Source organism: Rhipicephalus microplus, chromosome 1, assembly GCF_043290135.1.
Source record: "Rhipicephalus microplus isolate Deutch F79 chromosome 1, USDA_Rmic, whole genome shotgun sequence".
NCBI classification, from domain to species: Eukaryota; Metazoa; Arthropoda; class Arachnida; order Ixodida; family Ixodidae; genus Rhipicephalus; species Rhipicephalus microplus.
Window position 1 is genome coordinate 158985623 of NC_134700.1, and position 19177 is coordinate 159004799.

At 43.5% G+C, this 19177-nt stretch overlaps 1 protein-coding gene across 2 annotated transcripts in view; it reads left to right on the forward strand.

Moving 5' to 3' along the window:
* Window positions 1-18517, forward strand: part of LOC119178325 (uncharacterized) — a 115995-nt gene extending 97478 nt beyond the window's left edge. For both annotated transcript variants that reach the window (XM_037429512.2, XM_075887550.1), the window contains exon 8: window positions 1003-18517. In XM_037429512.2, coding sequence (XP_037285409.2) covers window positions 1003-1266 — 264 coding nt within the window. In that variant the 3' untranslated portion in view covers window positions 1267-18517. The remainder of the gene's footprint in view (window positions 1-1002) is intronic.
* Window positions 18518-19177: the final 660 nt, after the last annotated feature.

Consider the following 19177-nt stretch of genomic DNA (forward strand, 5'->3'; position numbering starts at 1 on the left):
ATATATATATATATATACATACATACATACATATATATATTTCAAAAAAGAAGTTTTGCGGGTCCGGTGCACATATAATCAAGAAATAAAGGAGCACACTTACTCAAATTGGATACTTTTTACTCTACGTTTTGGCCGTGCCACGGCCGAAACATAGAGTGAAAAAGTATCCAATGTTCGTAAGTGTGCTGCTTTATTTTTTGATTATATATATATATGTAAGCTGTTCTGTTTCTGAAGTAATGATCATATAAAAAACATGTCAGAAGCAACAAAACTGTTTTTAAACTGAGAATTACACGTAGCTTACACGAAAACCTGGATAGTCTTAGGATTAGTGTTGGCAAAAGACATTTGAAGGTAGCTGTATGTTGTGAATTTTGAAAAATCATCACATATGCACATATGACTGTGATGAGTCTACTTCATTAGGTTTCTGCTTATCATCTCACAATTTTGTGAGGCACTTAAAAAACTGCAATTGATCATTTGCAGAAATTGCCTTCTGCTTGTGTTCATCACATATTGTGCAATTTATTTTATTTGTGCCAAAATCTCATCATATGGTCTGTTAGGGTGTTGGATCCTGTTGTTGCGCTATTGTAGTAATAGATGTGAAAACTTGAGGCTGTGCAAGTGGCAACGAAAACTTTTTGCTTTGTTTGCTACCGATGACTTGCCCGATTCGAAGGACTGTGGTTGGCTTTCCTTTCTTTGTCCGTTATGATACCAGTTGGGCAGTGTACTGTTGTGCAGTGGGTGCTTTTCATTTGTATTGAAAATTGCCGAGGTCGCTGCATCCTGTAGGACTTGTTGCAATAGTGGTGGTAGATATATAAAAGAAATTGGGGGTTAGGAGGCAGAATAACGCAGACTAATTCCACCTTTATGCTTTTTAATATCGCTCTTGTGTGTTTCATTAATTGCAAATAATTCTTATTGCCCATTTTCTTTATTTCTTCTTTTTAATTGTGACTGTTTTCTTTCACCCATTCTCCACAGATTCCAGACATTGTGAAGAATGAGCACGGCGAGGCCCCCACATATGCCTCGCTGGGCTACTCACCATCCCTGTCTCCCGCGGATGTCGGCGCTAAGAGCCAGCACCATCACCAGCACCATCACCAGCCGCTTCAGCACCAGCCACCGTCACACCTCCAGCATCAGCACCTGCATCACCATCACCACCACCACGAGCATTACCACACCATGCAGGTGCCTATGCCCTGTGGTACCGCCCCCTACGCATGGCATCACCCTGCCTGAAGGAATGCGTTGTCCGTGCTACCCAAGCTCGACGACGCTCCTTCACGCCTGTGGACAAGGACTCCATTCAGCAGGTGACCGTTAGGGGCCTCACTGTGATGATGTCACGCTATACACACCACCGCGCCTACCTCCCAATCATTGCTGGCCTCCTAGAAGGAGATATATATATATACACACACGCACACACGCTATAGGGCAGCAGCAGGACTGCTCGTCGCGTTATTGCCGTCTGTCATAGTGTCGCCTTTCTTGTGGTCGTTACGTCCACGGACGAAGGCACGCTGGTAAAATTGGCAGAGACCTTGCCGTGTCGTCTGTGATTACTGCCTACAGACTTTCTAAAACATCTTGGTGCGGAGAATGGTGAACCTTGCTCATGTGGCAGTCGACTGTTGCCGTGCCCCCTTCTGCTCGAGAACCTTTCGGAACGGGCAGAGACCTCGGAGCACCCTCAGACGAAAGGTTTGGGTTTACTGGGAAATCGCTCTTGTGTGTGTGTGTGCAAGCTGCCACCGCCATGGAGCTGAATTCTTCCTCAGCACGGTTTCAGTGCTGCGGGCTAGTGTTGGATAGAGTGGCACAAGCGTGCCCTGTGTTTGCACATACCATATTCTCTTGCCGGAAGAAACCTCAATGGAACAGACTCTCTTGTACAGTGGCAGTAGTCGCGCCTTGCAAGTATTTTACCCATATCACATTTGTTTTTCCTGAATGTACCAGCAACACTTGTTAGGCACTGCAAGGTGTGCTGCTGGAATTCGCTCGAGAGACTATCAGTTACAAATGACTTCAGATACTGTCAAGCAAGCCTTCTAAAGACCTGTTATTGTGAAATATGGCTCTGATACAGCACGTAATATACAATTCACTTGTTAACTCTTTCGCTGTTTCCGAAGTACAGTTGTTCCTCTTCGAATATTATATATCACCTATTATGAGGAAAAATGGGCAAATCAGTCAGGACCCAGCTAACCTGCACAGTACTTATTAAAAATTGAAACAAGGCCTGTGGAAATGCTATTCATCTTCGTTAAAAGGATGTGGAAATAACTTTGAATAAAAGCAAGATTTGACTTCGGTTAAAGTGCTAGTGATAACTTATAAAATGCTTTAGGCTTTAAAATTTACGATACTTCGTACACACAATCTGGTATTCGCCTGGTGTGTGACTGATGTCGGCGCTTCGAACCGTGCCTGCATGACGTCAGAGCGGGAATTCGTGCTGTTGTCTGCTATGTAGGCCCAGCGCCGTGTGGAAACCACCGTTATGGTAAAACTTAACGAAGAAGCAGTTCAGTGGTTGTCTTGTGTGTGGTGGCTATTGACGCTGTTCAAAGAACTGTGGGTCTTCACTTTTGACTTTCATTTTGGAAGTAAAGCTCTTCGTTTCTTAGACCTGTGGCTACTTGTCTCCACGACGAGTGCTGTGCAATGGTAAAGTACTGCTGTGTGCCTCCTTGTACTTCATGTGCCCGTGAAAAGGGCGTTGGCATTCAGAACTGTCCTAAGGACCCGAAACTGAAGAAGAAGTAGATAGTCAAGCTCAGAATGGGAAGGCAACCCACGCCTTCATCGACCGTGTGCAGCAAGCTCTTTGCTGACAGTGACTTGCCACACCTGCCATACGCGCCACTTTTCAGTAAGCTTGTAACCATGTTTGAGTGCCTCACCAGTACTTCAGCCGGTACATGTATACAGGCTATAAGCATAAACGACTTACACTAGGTTCGATGCCATCCTGAAAATTGCCGCCAAGGCTCCTAGACAGGGAACCAAGGGTGGGGCCTCTGAATCATCTCACTGCAGCTGAACTGCGCAGGATATCTGCGATTATGGCTTAATTTGGTTGCTGTATGTACATACATAGTTGAATCAGGAAGACAACCGCATGTCTATGCGCCACTCATTATGAATTCATAAGCGAAATCTGCTGCATTTATTAAGTGCACATTGTATAAAGGTTTTCATCTCAGGATGTGCAGACATTCCTTAAAAATTGGAGTTCCTTAAGCTTTTCGTTATGTCTCTTGCATCAACAGAAACTTGATTAGCCCTCGTTTGCCATGTTAATCTCTGCAGTCCTGTGTGCGGAATATATAATTAGCGATAAGTGTTTGTTATATTTTGATCCCGAAGCGATGTCCTTGTGCGGCATTACTAGGAAATACGTCAGAATATTGTTCTCACTGAACCAACATAACTGGGACAAACCGTAGTCATTTTTCGTCGGCAAAGTTGTGCAGCAAGGCGGTACTTGCCCACTCCCCCAGGCATACAAGCACCTGCTCTCAAGCTGCCTCCCCCCCCCTTTCATTTCTGCAAAACAACACGAGCTTGCACCTTCAAGGCAAAACCCTGCTGGTGACCATGACAGCACTTTGTGCATGAATATCCCAAATTTGGTAATTTTATGCTATTTTGCATATCTAGCAAATGCTGTGAATGATCGATTGACTACCATTGCAGCAATTTAAACAGCTGCTCTACAGTAATTATCTCGTGTTGTTTGTGAATGCCAGAATGAATCAGCAATTATAACAAATTTCCTCATTTTCACTGTCACCAGCGATGCACTGCAGAAAAACACACCCTAAGGAGAAGGGCATGCCTGCCCTTTTCATTAGCATAGTTGTGAAAGCTAACCCACTTTCCACAGGCGAGGCGCAGAGCAGTACTTCACCATTGCACTGCATTTACCGCAGAGAAAAAATATATTTGTTTGTTCCAGAGAAACTGAGTGATCATTATTCATCATGAACTCGCTTGCTATGGAGACGTTATGTGGGAAGTTCGCAAGTCTACTTGTTTGCAGGACCAGAGCTTTGATGGTGATGCGATCTACGGTGACAACCTACTTGGGATTTAACAATGTGGCCTGTGGCGTACACTGCCGCACCCTCAATGAGACAGCACAACATTTCGCAAGCTATATCTACATACTTGTATATCCTGGAGAAAGGCACGTTAACTGGAATACCGAAAGAAGCACCTGAGGAGTTCCTTTTCTAAAAGAGCCAAGTCCACTTTAAGTAAAACTGTACTGATAGAACGGTGGCACCTGCTGAATAAATGTTTTTGTCATGGTACGCATGTCACCAAAAGATTTTATGGGAGCATTGAAATAAAAGTTGACGTGATTATTTTGCCAGATATGAATCGAAGTAAGAGAGGCCACTGGGTGCAGAGACCAAATCTAGATGTGGACAGGAGTGTCTTCTTGGCAACGCGCACTCTTCCTGTTTGTCGACTCCCCTTTCTTGATCTTGGAATCTGCTGAAAACATTGGAAAAATACTTGAGCTCTTCATGCTGCTGCCACCACTCCGCGAAGTGTTTAACGAGGAGACCCATAACGTCTTTCACCTTGAGGGGGTTCAAGTTGGCCAGTTGCAAACCACACCTCTCTAGGGCACCTGGCAAATCCTTCCCTTTTTGCAGCACTTGAACAAAATTAGACACAGAGAACCTATAATGTGGCTCTGCTCGAACTTCTGGGCTTCGTCTGTTGGCGTTAAGCTGCATATAAAAAACTTTAACCATCCTAATCTTAAAGGGCAGGCTCAATGTGGGCTTCAATACTTGCATTGCATAGGCATTCCAGTCGTAGACATTCCAGTGCTTTCCAAGCTTCAAAACTGTGCCATGTTTGGCAAAAATTTTTTTGTAGGCATCTGGGTTCAGTATTTCTCCATGCTTCCTTGTGTCTTTCTCAATCCTACCGAAGACTCGGTCAGGCGGCAAGAAGCTGTGACCAGTGACAGGGAATACTAGAGTGGTTTTCAACACCTGAGCAGGAGCTTCATTTTTGAGCAACCAGAGAAGCATCCCTAACGTGGTGAAATTTTCGTTCTGGCCAACACAGCTGTCGGCTGCCAAATGAACTTCTTGGACTCTCTTGTAACTGCGGCTTCGAAGTGTGCTGTGCAGAGCGCTGGCCACCTCATTTCTTCCTTTAGCACTCTCGTCCTCACTGCAAGTATAACAGTGAACACCATGCTTGGGCACTGACTTATCTTCTTGATTTTGTACCATGCAGAAGTGGTATTGGTAAAGTTGCCGGCTGTAGTATAGCTGCTGGTCAGGAATTTTAGGCATCGCTTGGGTTTTGCTGGCAATCGAAGGAAAGGGTCATCAGATTTGTTCGTCTTTCCTTCAAGAGAGCGTAGAACGCCTTGTATTTCAATTCGTGCACACGTTGCTCCGTGATTGCTTTTTGCTTCTGTACAGGGTCAGAGACCGTTTTCAGGTAGTGTGCATTTCTCAGGCATACTGAACACACGTCTGTCTGTGGCGTTCCAAAAGAAAGGTTGAACTTTGTCCGAAAAATGCCATGACAAAAGCCGTACTTCGCTTGCGTATTATTCAGAGCTTGAGCATTGTACATGCTCCAAGCATTCCTAATGCTTTCTAGCTCGGGTGGAAGTTAAAGCTTCTTCGTCTTCTGTTGAGAGTAATGCGCCTCTCTAGCGCGAAGGTGCTTTATAAATGAAACTACGGCTGCGCGCTTGTGACCATACTTCCTTGCTTTGTGGTCGCCGCCTTGATTTTCAGGCTTGGTTTGACCTTTTTTATGCTTGTGCTTCAACAATCTTGTGACGGTACTGTGACTAATTCCTAGCACAGCACAAAACATATCGCGATACACTGGAATTACTTTTCCGCGTCGAGGCGTATCTTGTATGTCGCTGAGAGCCTACGGGGGAGCGTGTATCCAATGTTCTCCGGCGCTTCGCAGGTTCCGAGGAGCAAAACATTAAAATAAAAGCACCACGCTGTTGTTTCGGAAGTCCCAGGAATTTGTCCTTGAAACTTCTTACGGAAGTTGTCGAAACAAAAGAGCACTTCAACATTTTTTTCTTGTGCTCGCACTTGGGCTGTGGTACATTACGTAGTTCTAGCTAGAACCACTTCTTCGTGTGGGAACGGACCGGTCACCAGTTTCTTCGTTACCATCGTCTTCCATTTCAAACGAGAAAACTTGAATAAGAAACTCCAAAACAAAGCCACATGTTCAGGCAAGAAGTGTAGTAGTGCCGGCCATTTTGGCTGTTTGGTCACGGGGTGCACAGGAAGTTCTCTCATTGGTTGAGTGGATTTGGCTCAGTTTAATAGAAACATGCCTCACATTTGACTCATTTTTTATTCGCAATCGCTCCATTGAGTACCTGTTTCTGTGTACATTTGGCCCATTCTGTTTTGAACAGTGTCATAAGTTGAAGCCATTTGCAAGTAGTTTTCGTTGCAGCCAAATGTAGCCAAGTTTCGGTTTCGGGGTTTGGCTCATTTTTGAAAAAAAAAAAAAAAGAAAACTCCTTACCTGAAATAATTGGTGTTGTATGGCAGAAACTGTAAATTACAAGCGAGAACACTCGCACATAGTTTCACTTTTTTACCAGCAGTGTGGTCGATGGTATCGGCCTGATGTTCGGCCATTCGAGAGATTTCTTAACAATGTCAATTGGGCTGAAACTTGAAAAAGTTCATTATTGCTCTCGAAAACATTCGTTGCAGGTGTTGTCTCTCGTGGGGCTGTTAGTTTGACAGTGTTTCTGCCTGAAGCAGACAATCCACAACAGAAGCAGCGGCTGCTGCAGCACGGTCTAGTGCGGTTGAGAGCGAAGTACCCGCTCTGACGTCACACGTGAGAGGGCAACGTTTCTAGATGTCGAAGGGAATAAGAAGCTTTTAAACTAAAGATGTTATGAATCTGTGTAAGGGTGATATGCTCAATTAACCTTTGAGTGGAGCTTCGCTTCAGTGTGGATTTGTCTTGGATAGGTGCTTTCACGGCTTAGCATCCTTTCACTGCAGTGAAACCATCTTTACAGAGGTTACATGCAGAGTAGTTTGTTTATTTTGAGTACTCGAATACTGTGATATTTGAAGCATTCGAATATTTGCAAAGCCTTGTTAAAACCTCTCTGTAGGTAGACAGAATGAATAGTTTTTTTAAATTAAAAAAAACATTTACACTTTCATTAAGCTTGATACATTGTATGAGTTGGTGCGACAAGTGGTTTTCTTGCAATGTTTACAACACTATAACGAACTGCTGCAAATAAGAGTTTTGACATTGCCGAAGAATGACCAAACTGAAGTATTGCATAAGATGAGTGTGGGAGGGAAAAAGCAGTATAACTTTTCAAGTATGTTTACCAGAACTATGTGCATAGAGATAATTATTTTGCAGTGTACATTTCTGTAAGGTACTCTGTGCATTCCAAAGTCTTCTTTAATTGAAAAAAAAAAGGTGGTTCAGAGCCCCTTTAAATATTTGCTATGAGCATATCTGAATTGCCGTATCCGATGATTCTTTCGATTGATTTTCGTGATGTCGAGGCTCAGTTGACTTGCAAGACGCAATAAAAGGCATGCCACGTGCCGTAACTGTCGCTGTACAACACAGTCTGTGCGAGCTTTCCGCTCAGGCTCAGTGAGGACCGTTTGCTACGCACCAGTGCAGACCAGGAGCTGTTGTGGGCGTATGGAAACATTGAGCAGATATAGTGGTTTGGGAGCCCCGATGCTTGCATAAAATGAAATCACTCGACGGAAAGGCCTTAAAATAACTTGTTTATACTTGCAAAAAAAAAGGAAAGTGAAAGCAGAGTTGCCCTGCTGCCGCATCACATCGATTTCGAGTGGGGTGCATCACAAAAAATTGATTTTATCTGCAAAATTTTGTCTTAACTTGCTGCTCTAAGAGTGACATGTGTCAGCTCTAAAGAACATCTCTTGACCTCAACGTTGTTGAACTGTGAGGTCGTTGAGTAAAATGAGTGTGCTGTTAGACCGAAGCCTCTGGAGGTTATGTCTGCACCTACCGCTACCAATAAATTGTGTGTAGGCCTAGGTGGGTGGTCTGTTTCCAGCTGATAGTTTCGCTATTTATTTTTGTGAAATTGCAGCCACTGCAGCTGCCCTTTTAATTCAATTAATTTGCAAGGGTACCGTGTTTATCACAGGTGCGAATATTTTTCTCACAAATAAACATACAAACAAAAAACAATCGAACTGAGGCAAAGAGATGCTGCTAAAAAGGCACCTAGCACGAGGCGCCCGGGATGGGCCATCATTGTTGTAGTATTATTAACTACGTTGTAAGCCACATGGCCACAAAGCCGTTGTTTGAAGTACAAAACACTTTTCATCTCATTTCACGCTTTCTTCCCCCTCTGGTGTGTGGCAGTCATCTGTCATTGCGCGGTGCCATAGCGCGGGATGTTATTACCACGCCTAGTTGCTTTTTCCTCGTTGTCAGCTCATTCGCTGCTCCTGGCGCGAGCACTCTTGGAAGTCGCGTTATTACGCTCCCAGTTTTTTTTTTTTGCCGATGCTGGAGCAGATTCTAGTGTTACCACTGGTTTTGTGATCTGCACATTTTTCGCTGCGGCATCTACAAGTTTGCGTACTGCAGTGAGCGTCGATATAAGTCTAGTATTACTAGACCAACCTGAATTTGCTGATGGTATGAATAACTTAAGACAGATGATTACTCATGTGATGTACATAATTAGGCTGCTGCTACTGCGGATAATAACATTTGGGGCACACGCTTTAGCGAGGATTTCATTACGACAGTCTTGTTTTGAGAGATGCAGAGCCAAGCCTGCTTGGAACAGCTACAAAAAAAAATTCTATTATTACTTTGATGAAAGAGCTCTTATTCAGTCGAAATTCATGGCAAGCCTGCCTGCAAGCCTAGTAATCTAGGCAATCGGAAAGAAAAACATTCAGCAAATCGTTTCGACTCTTCTCATTGTTTTTGCAGTGTTGCAGTGATGAGATTTACTATGAGGAGCTTTTGTGTTCAATTTTAACCTACACAGTCGAACGACAACAATTAAAGCACTAACACTTGACACTGGAGCTGCAGAAAATGAAATTATCATTAAAGAGACGTGCCTATCAGTACGAACAGTGGTGATGGTGGCCGCAAAAGGGGGAACGCTAGCAGCAGCCTGGTTACCTCTGAAAACATGTATGTGCAAGTTGTTTCATTTTGTCTGCTTAAACTTGAACATTGAAAGCCATATTATTTTATCTCAGTTTAAGGGATAAATCTGTACCTGATTAATATGTATTACGGCGCACGTTGGCCCATACTGTGAAGCTGGCGCTGGAAGCTAGATGATTGCGCCGCACCGTTGTTGGTCATTGAGGAACGATGACTGTCCTACGGAAGTCTGTTATGAAAAGTGTTCAGAGCTTGTCGAAGGGCGTGTCTGAGGGTGCTTTTACTTTTGTGAGCGGATCTCAGAAATGTTGTGTTCATTGAATTTTCGCACACGTTAGAATAAGGCTTCTACAGTAAAGCCTTTTTTTTTAGGGAGGATATATTATTTTTTACCCTGCTACCTTTTACCCTGCTCAGCTCCATCTCAGCATAATTCTAGCTTTTAGATTTTTTTTTGAAAGTAACACTTTTAGTTCGAAGTAATCTGAAAGGACAAGAGTAAAATGGTATAGTGTTCGAGTGCAACATTGCTCTTATGTAGTCTCAGTTGTGGATGATGTGTGAATCTGCGCACATTTTGCTTTGCACCTGGTTGATTTGTTTTGACATTTCTTGGCACTGATGGGTCTCCTGCCCACACCTTTAGCGCCACTTGAAGAGGTTGTGAACACCCACACAAGAGAGCACCAGTGATGTAAAACTGTGCGTGAATTGGTCGACATTCGTGTCAACAGCTTCTTCTTTAATGAATTGACTTGCAGTGCGACAAGACCTGCCATTAGCAGTGACGTCGGCAACACTTTTTATAGTATAAGGACAATCTGCTGTGAAACTATTGGTAGCTTAAAAAACAAACAAAAAAATTGATATTATGGTGCTAATGAGGTGTTGGCATTGCACATATTCTTGGCTAGTGATGTTACCAGAAGTGTGACAGTACATGAGGAACACTCTGGTACGCACATTTGGGAACAGGTAGCTTTTTTAGCTTGATATTTCAGTGTGGATGTGGTGGTATATTGCATGATTTCACTTCATCGATGATGTTTTCTCAGTAGTGCTGTCGATAGAGAACTGTCGCTGGTACAGCCAATAGTTTAATAAATGACTGCCTACAGTATCAATAATGCCATCAATAGCTGTACGTCATTATAGGGTACACTGTCAATGCTCACATTCGCAACCTAAATGTCTCAATTGTGGCACTGCGTTGTTCGGAATCTGTTTGGTAGGTTTTAATCTGCGCACATCGTTTATGGCTTATTGTCGGCGGTTCTCTGCTCCATGCGTTATTCCCACTTCCCTGACATCATTGTTTGCCGAGATGGCATATGATTCGTTACTGATGGTAAAATGGCGCTTGCTATTATTGCCAGTTGAAAGACGGTGTTTCCAAATGAAGGTGCGGCAGTCCAGTGTCAGGGCTGTTTTTCATGCTCGTAGTTCACCGTTTGACCACGAGTTTGAATAATTGCAAAGTACGAGTTTTCTAGCCCAATGATAATTGACCTTACATCAGTATGACTTCCAAAAATGATTCTGCATGTTTGCATTATTTTGGGATTATCATCATGTGTACGCTACACATTAAAAAGTGTGATAAGCAGAAAGAAAAAGATGGAAAAAATAAAGGTTAGGTCTTGGTCTATTCTTCTTTTCAATGTATGCTTTGGCTTGGCATGCGTAATGCCCTGGACTTGTCCGATGGTTCAGTGTTCTGTGCCCACTACAGTAGCTTGGACAGTGTGCTGAAAGAGCACACATAGCATACTATTTTTGGCTGATTCTTGAATTCAGTAGTGCTTATCGTTAGTACGACTTGCTTTTCGAAGGTGTTTAGATATGTGTAAATATAAAAAATATGTTCATAAATAGGTATATATACACACTTCTTTGTTTGTGTTGTGCCTGTGATATTCCACCAGGGATAGATGGCTACAGTATCTGGGTTTAGCTGGCGTGTTCATTGCCTCACTTGCCGTTTTGCGTGCATGGTAGTACAGGCGTGTGCCATAAGACGAGGCATTTGCCTGTTTCTTTATTGAAACTAGCACTCTGGACAGAAACAAAGCATCACATGTGTAGCGAAGATGGCGTTTCTCTTATGTTATAGGCGTGTTTATTGTAGCTTGCACATGGATGTCCCTATTTTTTTTCTTAAATAAGCATCATAAAACCATGTGTTTCTGAGTTGCTATCATGTAAAACATGTGGTAGATGAATTCCCCTAAGACATGTTTTTTGGGACAATTGTTGAGATCAAGGACAGAAATCTCAAAGGAGCGTGAAAGGTTACCGGGCAGCGTGCTCTGTGATGATGGCTACTCTGCAGGTTAAAAGATGGCATTTCTGAACGAAGTGGTGTGGGGGACTGTCGAGAATCCACATACCATTACTGGTCTGAAAGACATGGTTGCGTACATGTTGTTAGTACTTCAACTTTTCAAGAACATGTCAGCCTATACGCCTCTGACGTCCTTTGGGAAAGGTTTTCATCAACACAGGATGTGAGAGAAAACATTGTTGTCCAAGAACTCGAATTCAGTGACCAGATTAAACCACACTGGCTGTTGTTCCATGTTGAAGCTGTTAAGGTACTATTTAAGGCTGTTTAAACGTCCTGTATATGTCCAGTGTACTGTCTGAAATTCCACGGGTCATCCACGCAGCATCTAGTTCAAGAAAGGAAGCAAGAATTCGTGGTGGGCAATTTTTTTTCAGCAATCGATAAAGAAGTGTGCCGCGTGTCAATGTTTTTCACTCGGTCAGGTGTCCAAGGAGACTGCCATCGCTTTTTCTTCATCGAGTCTTTCTGGGCACTAGTGTAAGTGAGCGTAAGTGTGTAGTTGTGAAGCACAGCTCAATCGTTGTTTGGACGTCCACACACATGACCTTATTGCGTACGAATCACCTGCCGGATATTGTTTGAGCCGCAGTTGAGACACTGTATAGTAGTATTGTAATTGTGATGCGCTTAAGAATGGTGGAATCTAGCTGGCTGTATAAATACGTGTGGGTGTACTATTCTCACCTGGATTTTTGATCGCCTCGCACGGTTTGCTCTCGGAGTGCATTGATAGTTTGTTAATACGTGTGGGTGTACTATTCTCACCTGGATTTTTGATCGCCTCGCACGGTTTGCTCTCGGAGTGCATTGATAGTTTGTTAATGCTGAGGTATTGAATGGTGAGGGCGAGTAAGAGGTGGCTGCAGGGTCAGTTACTGGTGTTGACGTGGGAAGTTACGGTGGTGTGGAGTGAGAATGCAGTGCCTAGTGTTTCAGGCCCTTGCATGCAGTGGCACGGTGGTGGATATGGGACTGGTGATTGCCGTGTCAGGCAGGCTGGTATTGTGTAATGTCATATGTACGATTGTTTCTCTAGAAAGAGCTATTGATGTTCACCAGTTTATTGTGATGAGATTCAGCTTTCATGTACAGAAGAGTAACTTAGCTGGTGTATGTTGAATGCTTCTGGTGCTTAAGGGACGGCCTTGTGCACTGAGGGGTTTTCTGCTGCCGACCTGTTTTAGTCACTTTCCAATCAAATTGTTCAAAGCGACATGTGAGATGTTGGCTTCTTTTTTTGTCTCATTGACTTTAGGCACAAGTGCATTATGTATTCCAAGTTATCTTTATCTTTGTAGCCTTTTTTTTTCTGCTGGAGATGTGTAATCCATGCTAGTGTGTGATGTTTCTATGGAAGTGTTCATTCGTAATGGACAGTAGTCGCCTGCAAGCTGTGGCAGTGCATTTGAACGAGTGTATAGGCTTCTGCTCAACAGTGAATAGGATGTGCAGAAGGAATGGAACTCTAGCAAAAGATTTGCTGTGGTGGGGGAAGAATTGTTCCGCAATACTAAGCATGCTGGGAAACAGATTAAGCATCATTTCAAATTTGACCTTGTTATCAAGACGAGTAGTGAAGCATGAACCATCTGCACACCTCCCGGACAGAACTTGTTACTGTGAAATGTTGGTTATGCGGAGATGAAGGGTATACTGCTGTCTGTTGGCATTGTGTGGGCATCCAAGAGTGATACTCTGGGAAGATGGCTCAGTTTTACTCGGGCAAGGCTAGTTGTGACTGTTCAGTGCTGCTTTCCTTCCCTGGGCTCTTATTGTTGAGACCAGTGCTTTTTTTTTTTCATTTCGTTTATCTACAAGCATCGTGGCTAGATATTGAGCAGACATTCATCAATCTGTTGAAGTCGGGCATGGCGAGCCGGTTGGCTGTAAGTTTATCACCCTAGTTTATGTGCCCCTGTTATTTAGTGTACTAGAGAAATGGATCAGTTGCTAACTTGGTATGTGCCCATGTTATTTACTGGAGGGCTGCTGCATCAAAAGTCTCAGCATCTGTTGCTGTGCTCCAATAGGTGCGGGTCTGGTTTCCAAATAGTACGTAGTCACATGTACTTCTTGTTTTGTTTCTCGAAAACTGCGTTCACTACTTTTCTTTAAAAAACCCTGAATCCTGCTGATAAACACAAATGTCGTTTCCGATCTGGATGGAAACGGGCATGCAGCGTTAAAAAAGAAAAAAAAAGTCATGATTGTTGGCTGGTGGCCAGATGAGCCACTAAACGTGCCGGCTTATTTAAAAGTAAGCCTTGCACTTCCAACATTGCCTGGCACAGTTTAGCCCTCTCGACAGCCCTGCTGTGTTTCGAAGAAGTTGGTGAATTCAGCAGCTTGTGAAATGAAATCTTTGCGATACTTATTTCTTACTGCAGGAACAATCGTGACTGTGCGGTGAGAGTCGTTGAAGTGGCAACTTGAATTTCGAAGCGAGTCCCTCAAAACAGTGTCATGTGGTGGGCGGTGTGCATGCATATTTTTCGAAAGCTGCCACATTGTTTACTGTTGCTGTATCTCCAACTACTTCTCAGAGAAACCATGCCATAATGTGTGTATTAGCTGTCGAGTGTGAAGCCATTGCTTGAAGCCACTAGAGTGGAAACAATGATGGGTGTACGGTCCGATGACAGAGAAAAGTTTTCCCGTAGGTGAATGGGAAAGCCAAAGGAGAGTCGTCATGCTTTTCTGCATTTGTTTGAGGCACCTACTTGCTCGTTGCCCAACACCAGCGGCTAAACTTGCTCACGGCCAGCGCAATCATTCTCTGTGCAGCCTATTACGACAGCAGCCAACGTTTTGCGGAGCTGTAACTTCTCGCATCTTTCGTGTATCCACTGTTTTTGCGTGTACTCTTGGGACGTAGTGTCTTCTTTTCACGGGAGGCACATCTTTTCTGTACGGATGTGTCATCTTGCGACTACCTCAAAACTTGTTTATTTTCTCCACACAAAGCGACCATTTGCAGGTCTTTTCTCTCGTTTTTGTTGTCCAGTGTAGAGTGTATGGGGGCTATACTGCTGGCCAATCAGAAACTTTCCCGGGAACTGTTACAGTTTTAAGTGTTTCTTCAAAGGGCAGCACATGTCCAAGTTTGTTGTTTCATGTATTTATTGAAGTGCTCACGCTTCAGATTTGTGGCCACGTTGCCGCATTGCTTACTACACCCATCTCATCTCGATAGTCATTGGGAGAGGCCTTGAAGTGTTGAAACTGTGTGGCACAGTTAGGAGGTCTGCATTCCGCTGTTGTATCTCTGTAGTGGCAACGATTCTACTCTCTGTGTAGCGCCATGTTCTGAAGCAATGCTTATTCTATGTCATCTTGCAGCAGCTTGGTTTCTTGTTACTTTTATGGTTATATTGTTTTACTCATCCCTCTCGCCTTGATCACATCGCATCTTTTTTTTTTTTCCGTTGCGCAGCGGCAGGTTTCTTGTGTTCACTGTTTGTGCTGTCAACCATGTCACATAATGTGAAGGTGAAGTTGCTGCCTTGTGAAAAAAAAAAAAAAATGTTCATGAAGTGTGCTTTTTAAATGGCGTTGTGATTTGTTGTTAACTTAGGCTGGTTTCATCAAGAAGCTCCTGTGTGCTAAGCTGGCGGGTGCTTATTTTGATTGTAACATAATGTCTGCCTCTCGCCAATTTCTCGGTGCTTTTTGGCTCAACTGGGGTAGGCTTGTGTACCAATTGTAAAGGATTTGTCACAGTGGTTAGCGTGTGCAGGTAATTTATGTTTTTTCTCAATGCCCTATTAGAGTCGCCGACATCTTCACTTACTTGCCTGTAACACATGCCCACGTGTCATAGAAGTCGCTCGGTGTAAAAGAATAAAGTTCGCTGGGGCCCAAGCCTTAATTACTTCCTTGTGCTTGCAAAATCGACTGGGCACTCTGTGACGAATTGAGTCTTTAAGGTGTGTTCCAAAACCCAGATATGTGAAATGAAGGAAAAATAGGGGGAACGGTGGAACAAATTACATGGTCCATGCTAAAGTGCCTATGTACTTTGGATAGTTAATTTTGCTGTTTCTTCATGTCGGTTCCATTTTTGCTGTGCTTTTAAGATAGTAGTACTTGCACAGTGCCCAGGTACACATCCTCTCTTTAGTCATCATCACTGAACTCTTGCAGCACATGCGCATTCATGGCACTACCCATGTGTAGAATATGCTCCCCTTTGAAAACTCATATTGTCTTTTTTTATTGATTTATTTGTATTGAAGAATCAGCTAAGAGCACAGCATTGGTATATACGTATATTCATTTTGCCTGAAAGGCATGCTGCTGTCTGCTGTTAACAAAGCATCCTTCAGGGATTGTTCTGCATAATTTTACTGAACAAGTGTTACGCTATCTCATTCTAGCTCACTTGCAGCGAGACCAGTCTCAAGCTGCTCTCATCAAAGTGCTAATTTCAGCTCACTGGCTTCTGACTGTCGAAATTGCACTGCCATTTTCATTTCGAACCCATATGCCAGTGTCTCTGCCTTTTCTCACGATGTTTCTAGTTCCGACTTCCCATGAAAAGTTCTCCTCACATGTCCTCATTCGTTGGCAGAAGTGTTAGAAGCAAGAGCACCAATCTGCATGACTGCACATATATGTGCATTGTTGCTGAGGTTGTCTCTTGAGGCGGGTATTGTGGTTGCACATGCTGTCACCCCCGAGATATATAGACTGAACGTAAACGTTCTGGATCTCCATCCACACATTTGCTGTCGGATCAGGTTCCTGGTGAGGAATCCCATCCTAGCGTCGTGCGCGAATACGTGACGTGCGATTTGTTGTGGAACACGCCAGTTAGTAGGCACCCTGCTGCACTTTGCGGATTGTGCTTGTTTGAGTGAGCGCGGAATGTCATGCAGGATCAAGTCATTGCTCTCGATATAGGCGTGAAGATGATCCTGTGCTTGCACTGAATGTGTGGTTCAGTGCCATCAGGTTTACTGTGGCGGTTTGCTGCCTTTTGGGTGAATTGTTTGTGTGCACTTGTGTGTACGTAGAACACGAAGCAGCGACACTGTATGTATAATGGGGCTTTTATTTTATACCAGTCCGTTGCTCTTGTGTGCTGCTGCCTGTCTTTCCTCTTTATTTGTGGGCCTTGAAACCTGTGTTGCTTATTCTATCTTTGCAGTTGTTCAAACACACCTGGTCTTTTCATTGAGGTGTGTTGTGTTGTTTTGACATTTGCTTTTAGCGACCTCCAGCCCGCTTTTGTGGTGAAAGTATGTCGTGGCAGTGGCAGTAGCATACTGAATGTCGCCAACTTTAGCAGTCGACATGACGAGAGAAATTGTGCTTGCAGGACCTTAGTCCATGGTTGAATTGCAATTGGGCTTTTTGCTGGCCATTGTTGTCCCCAGAGAAAGCTTGTACTTGCCAGTGGTCCCGAGTTACCACTGCCGGATTGTTTGTGAAACTTGCAAGAATGGGAAAGGAAACGACAACATTCGGAGATGCTGCATAAACGCAACCATTACACAACCACGGGCTTTTGCCTAAGAACAGTTGTCATTTTGTTTTCTCTTTTGGGGGATGTATTACATAGGTGCAGAACTATTTTTGCAGAACTTACGCCAACTTGAAAGATTTTTAATCTCTTCCCACAACCTGTGGGTGTTTTGGAAAGAGTTGTTCTGCACCTGGGGTTTATACAGGTGCTGTTACGACTCTCCTTGGGCAATAGAATTTCCTTTCATGCTAACGATACCGAAAGTTACATTGGGTAAATTCCCTAATAGAGCACTTGTGACCTCGTATGTTGCTCGTGCGTCTTGGCTCACTACCTAGACAGCAAGTTTTCTTTTGTTACGTTTTGTTTCTCTAAATCGTTATTGAAAGTGATTCTGGCAAACTGTACTACCTGGCCTTTACTGCAAGTAGAAGTTTAGTTGTCAATATAATAAAGTGGTGCACATTTCGATTACAATTACCTTTAAATGTAAGTACTGAACTACTAGTGCACTGTTGTTTCGAAGCAAGATTGAACTTGGCTTCCTTGCTGGGCTTGGTAAAACACTTGGCTTCATTGCTTGGCTGGTTTATCAAACGAAACATCTACCACATCAAACGAAACATCAAACGAAACAGCTACCACAGAAACACGATACGCATTTGAACCTTCTTCGCAGCTGAAATTCTGGAGGAACTGTATTCGGATAGAAAACAAAAAGTCTGTGGAATTTCCTTCTCAAGGGCTGATGCCAGTGGTTGCGCACACCTGGCTCACGTCATGAGCTGGACGGTCGGTGGCCCTGCAATCGAAGAGGATTGCCCAGTGTGTGAGCAGGACGTTTAGTTTAGTCGTGGAGGCGATCAGCTGCGCTTTGGTCATTTGGGCAGGGCCTCTCTCGGACTTTTTCAACTGTTGCCAAGTGTTACTGTTACTAAAGCAGTGTTGACCAAAAGCATGCAATCCTCGTAAATATGAGCGAAAGCAACCTCCATCGCATTAGTCGGTGGAACCGTATATTGCATGCACATTGGAAATCGTTCATGAGACATCATTTTAGTACCATTGACAAGATGCACTACTTGGCTATTTGGAGGTGACCTCCACATCATTTTGTCTGAAAGAAAGTTAAGAAGAGAGAACACACTGCCAATGTTTTTCTCTGTGGGTGTGCGCATGCAGATGTCGGCATGGAACATGCGTGCACACACAAGTTAGTTTGTCGTCTTGTGTATAACGTGTACACTGACACGATATAAGCCACGGTACATGTATGCGATATACTCTGGCATTTTCTGATTCTTTTTGCCCCATTGCCACCACTTTTTCTGTACCTCATGCTTGTGAAAGAAGGTAAAAAATACAGCAAAGCGCATTGTGCTGCTTTGAGTTTTGCGGTGAACCTGCGTGTTCTGTTTGGTTGTATATTTTTGATATACAAACGTGCACTGAAATAAATGTCAGAAGGTGTGCATCTACCATATGTCCGTGTCATTTCCTTTTATACACATGTTAGATTTTTTGACAGCAGATAATTTGGATACTCTATGTAGTTTGAACACCTTCACAGCACTTCCGCGTATTGCATAGACGAGGACACAGAAACCTTTTCAACATGAAATTGTTTTATGTTGGGGTCCACCAAAAATTTGCCGACATCATTTCATTCACGTATGCGACATTTGTAAAACTTTCATTTCATTTCATTTTATTTCCTTAAAGACCCCTTGCGGGGCATTACATAAGGGGTGCGCACATAAAAAATGAGCAGAAAACAATCGTTTGTCCTAAAGTGAAAGATGATTAGTGATACTGGTTGTGAAGGTAGAAGTACAAGTAATGGCAGGAATGTCGCCTGAAAGGCCATTCCAGGCAACTGCTGTGCGAGGAAAAAATGATGTTGAAAAGGTAACGGTGCGTGCACGTGGCCGTGCGACTTGAAGAGGATGATTAGTTCGTTGAGAGATGTGCGCTGGGGGAACAAATAAGGTGGCATGCGCATCGAGCTGTAAAAAAACTTATGAAATAACGAAAGACTGGCGATACGGCGGCAGAGGGAAAGGAGGGGCAGTTGAAGTTCTGCCTTTAGTGAAGATACACTGACGTCATGGGAGTAAGAATTATTGATAAACCTAGCG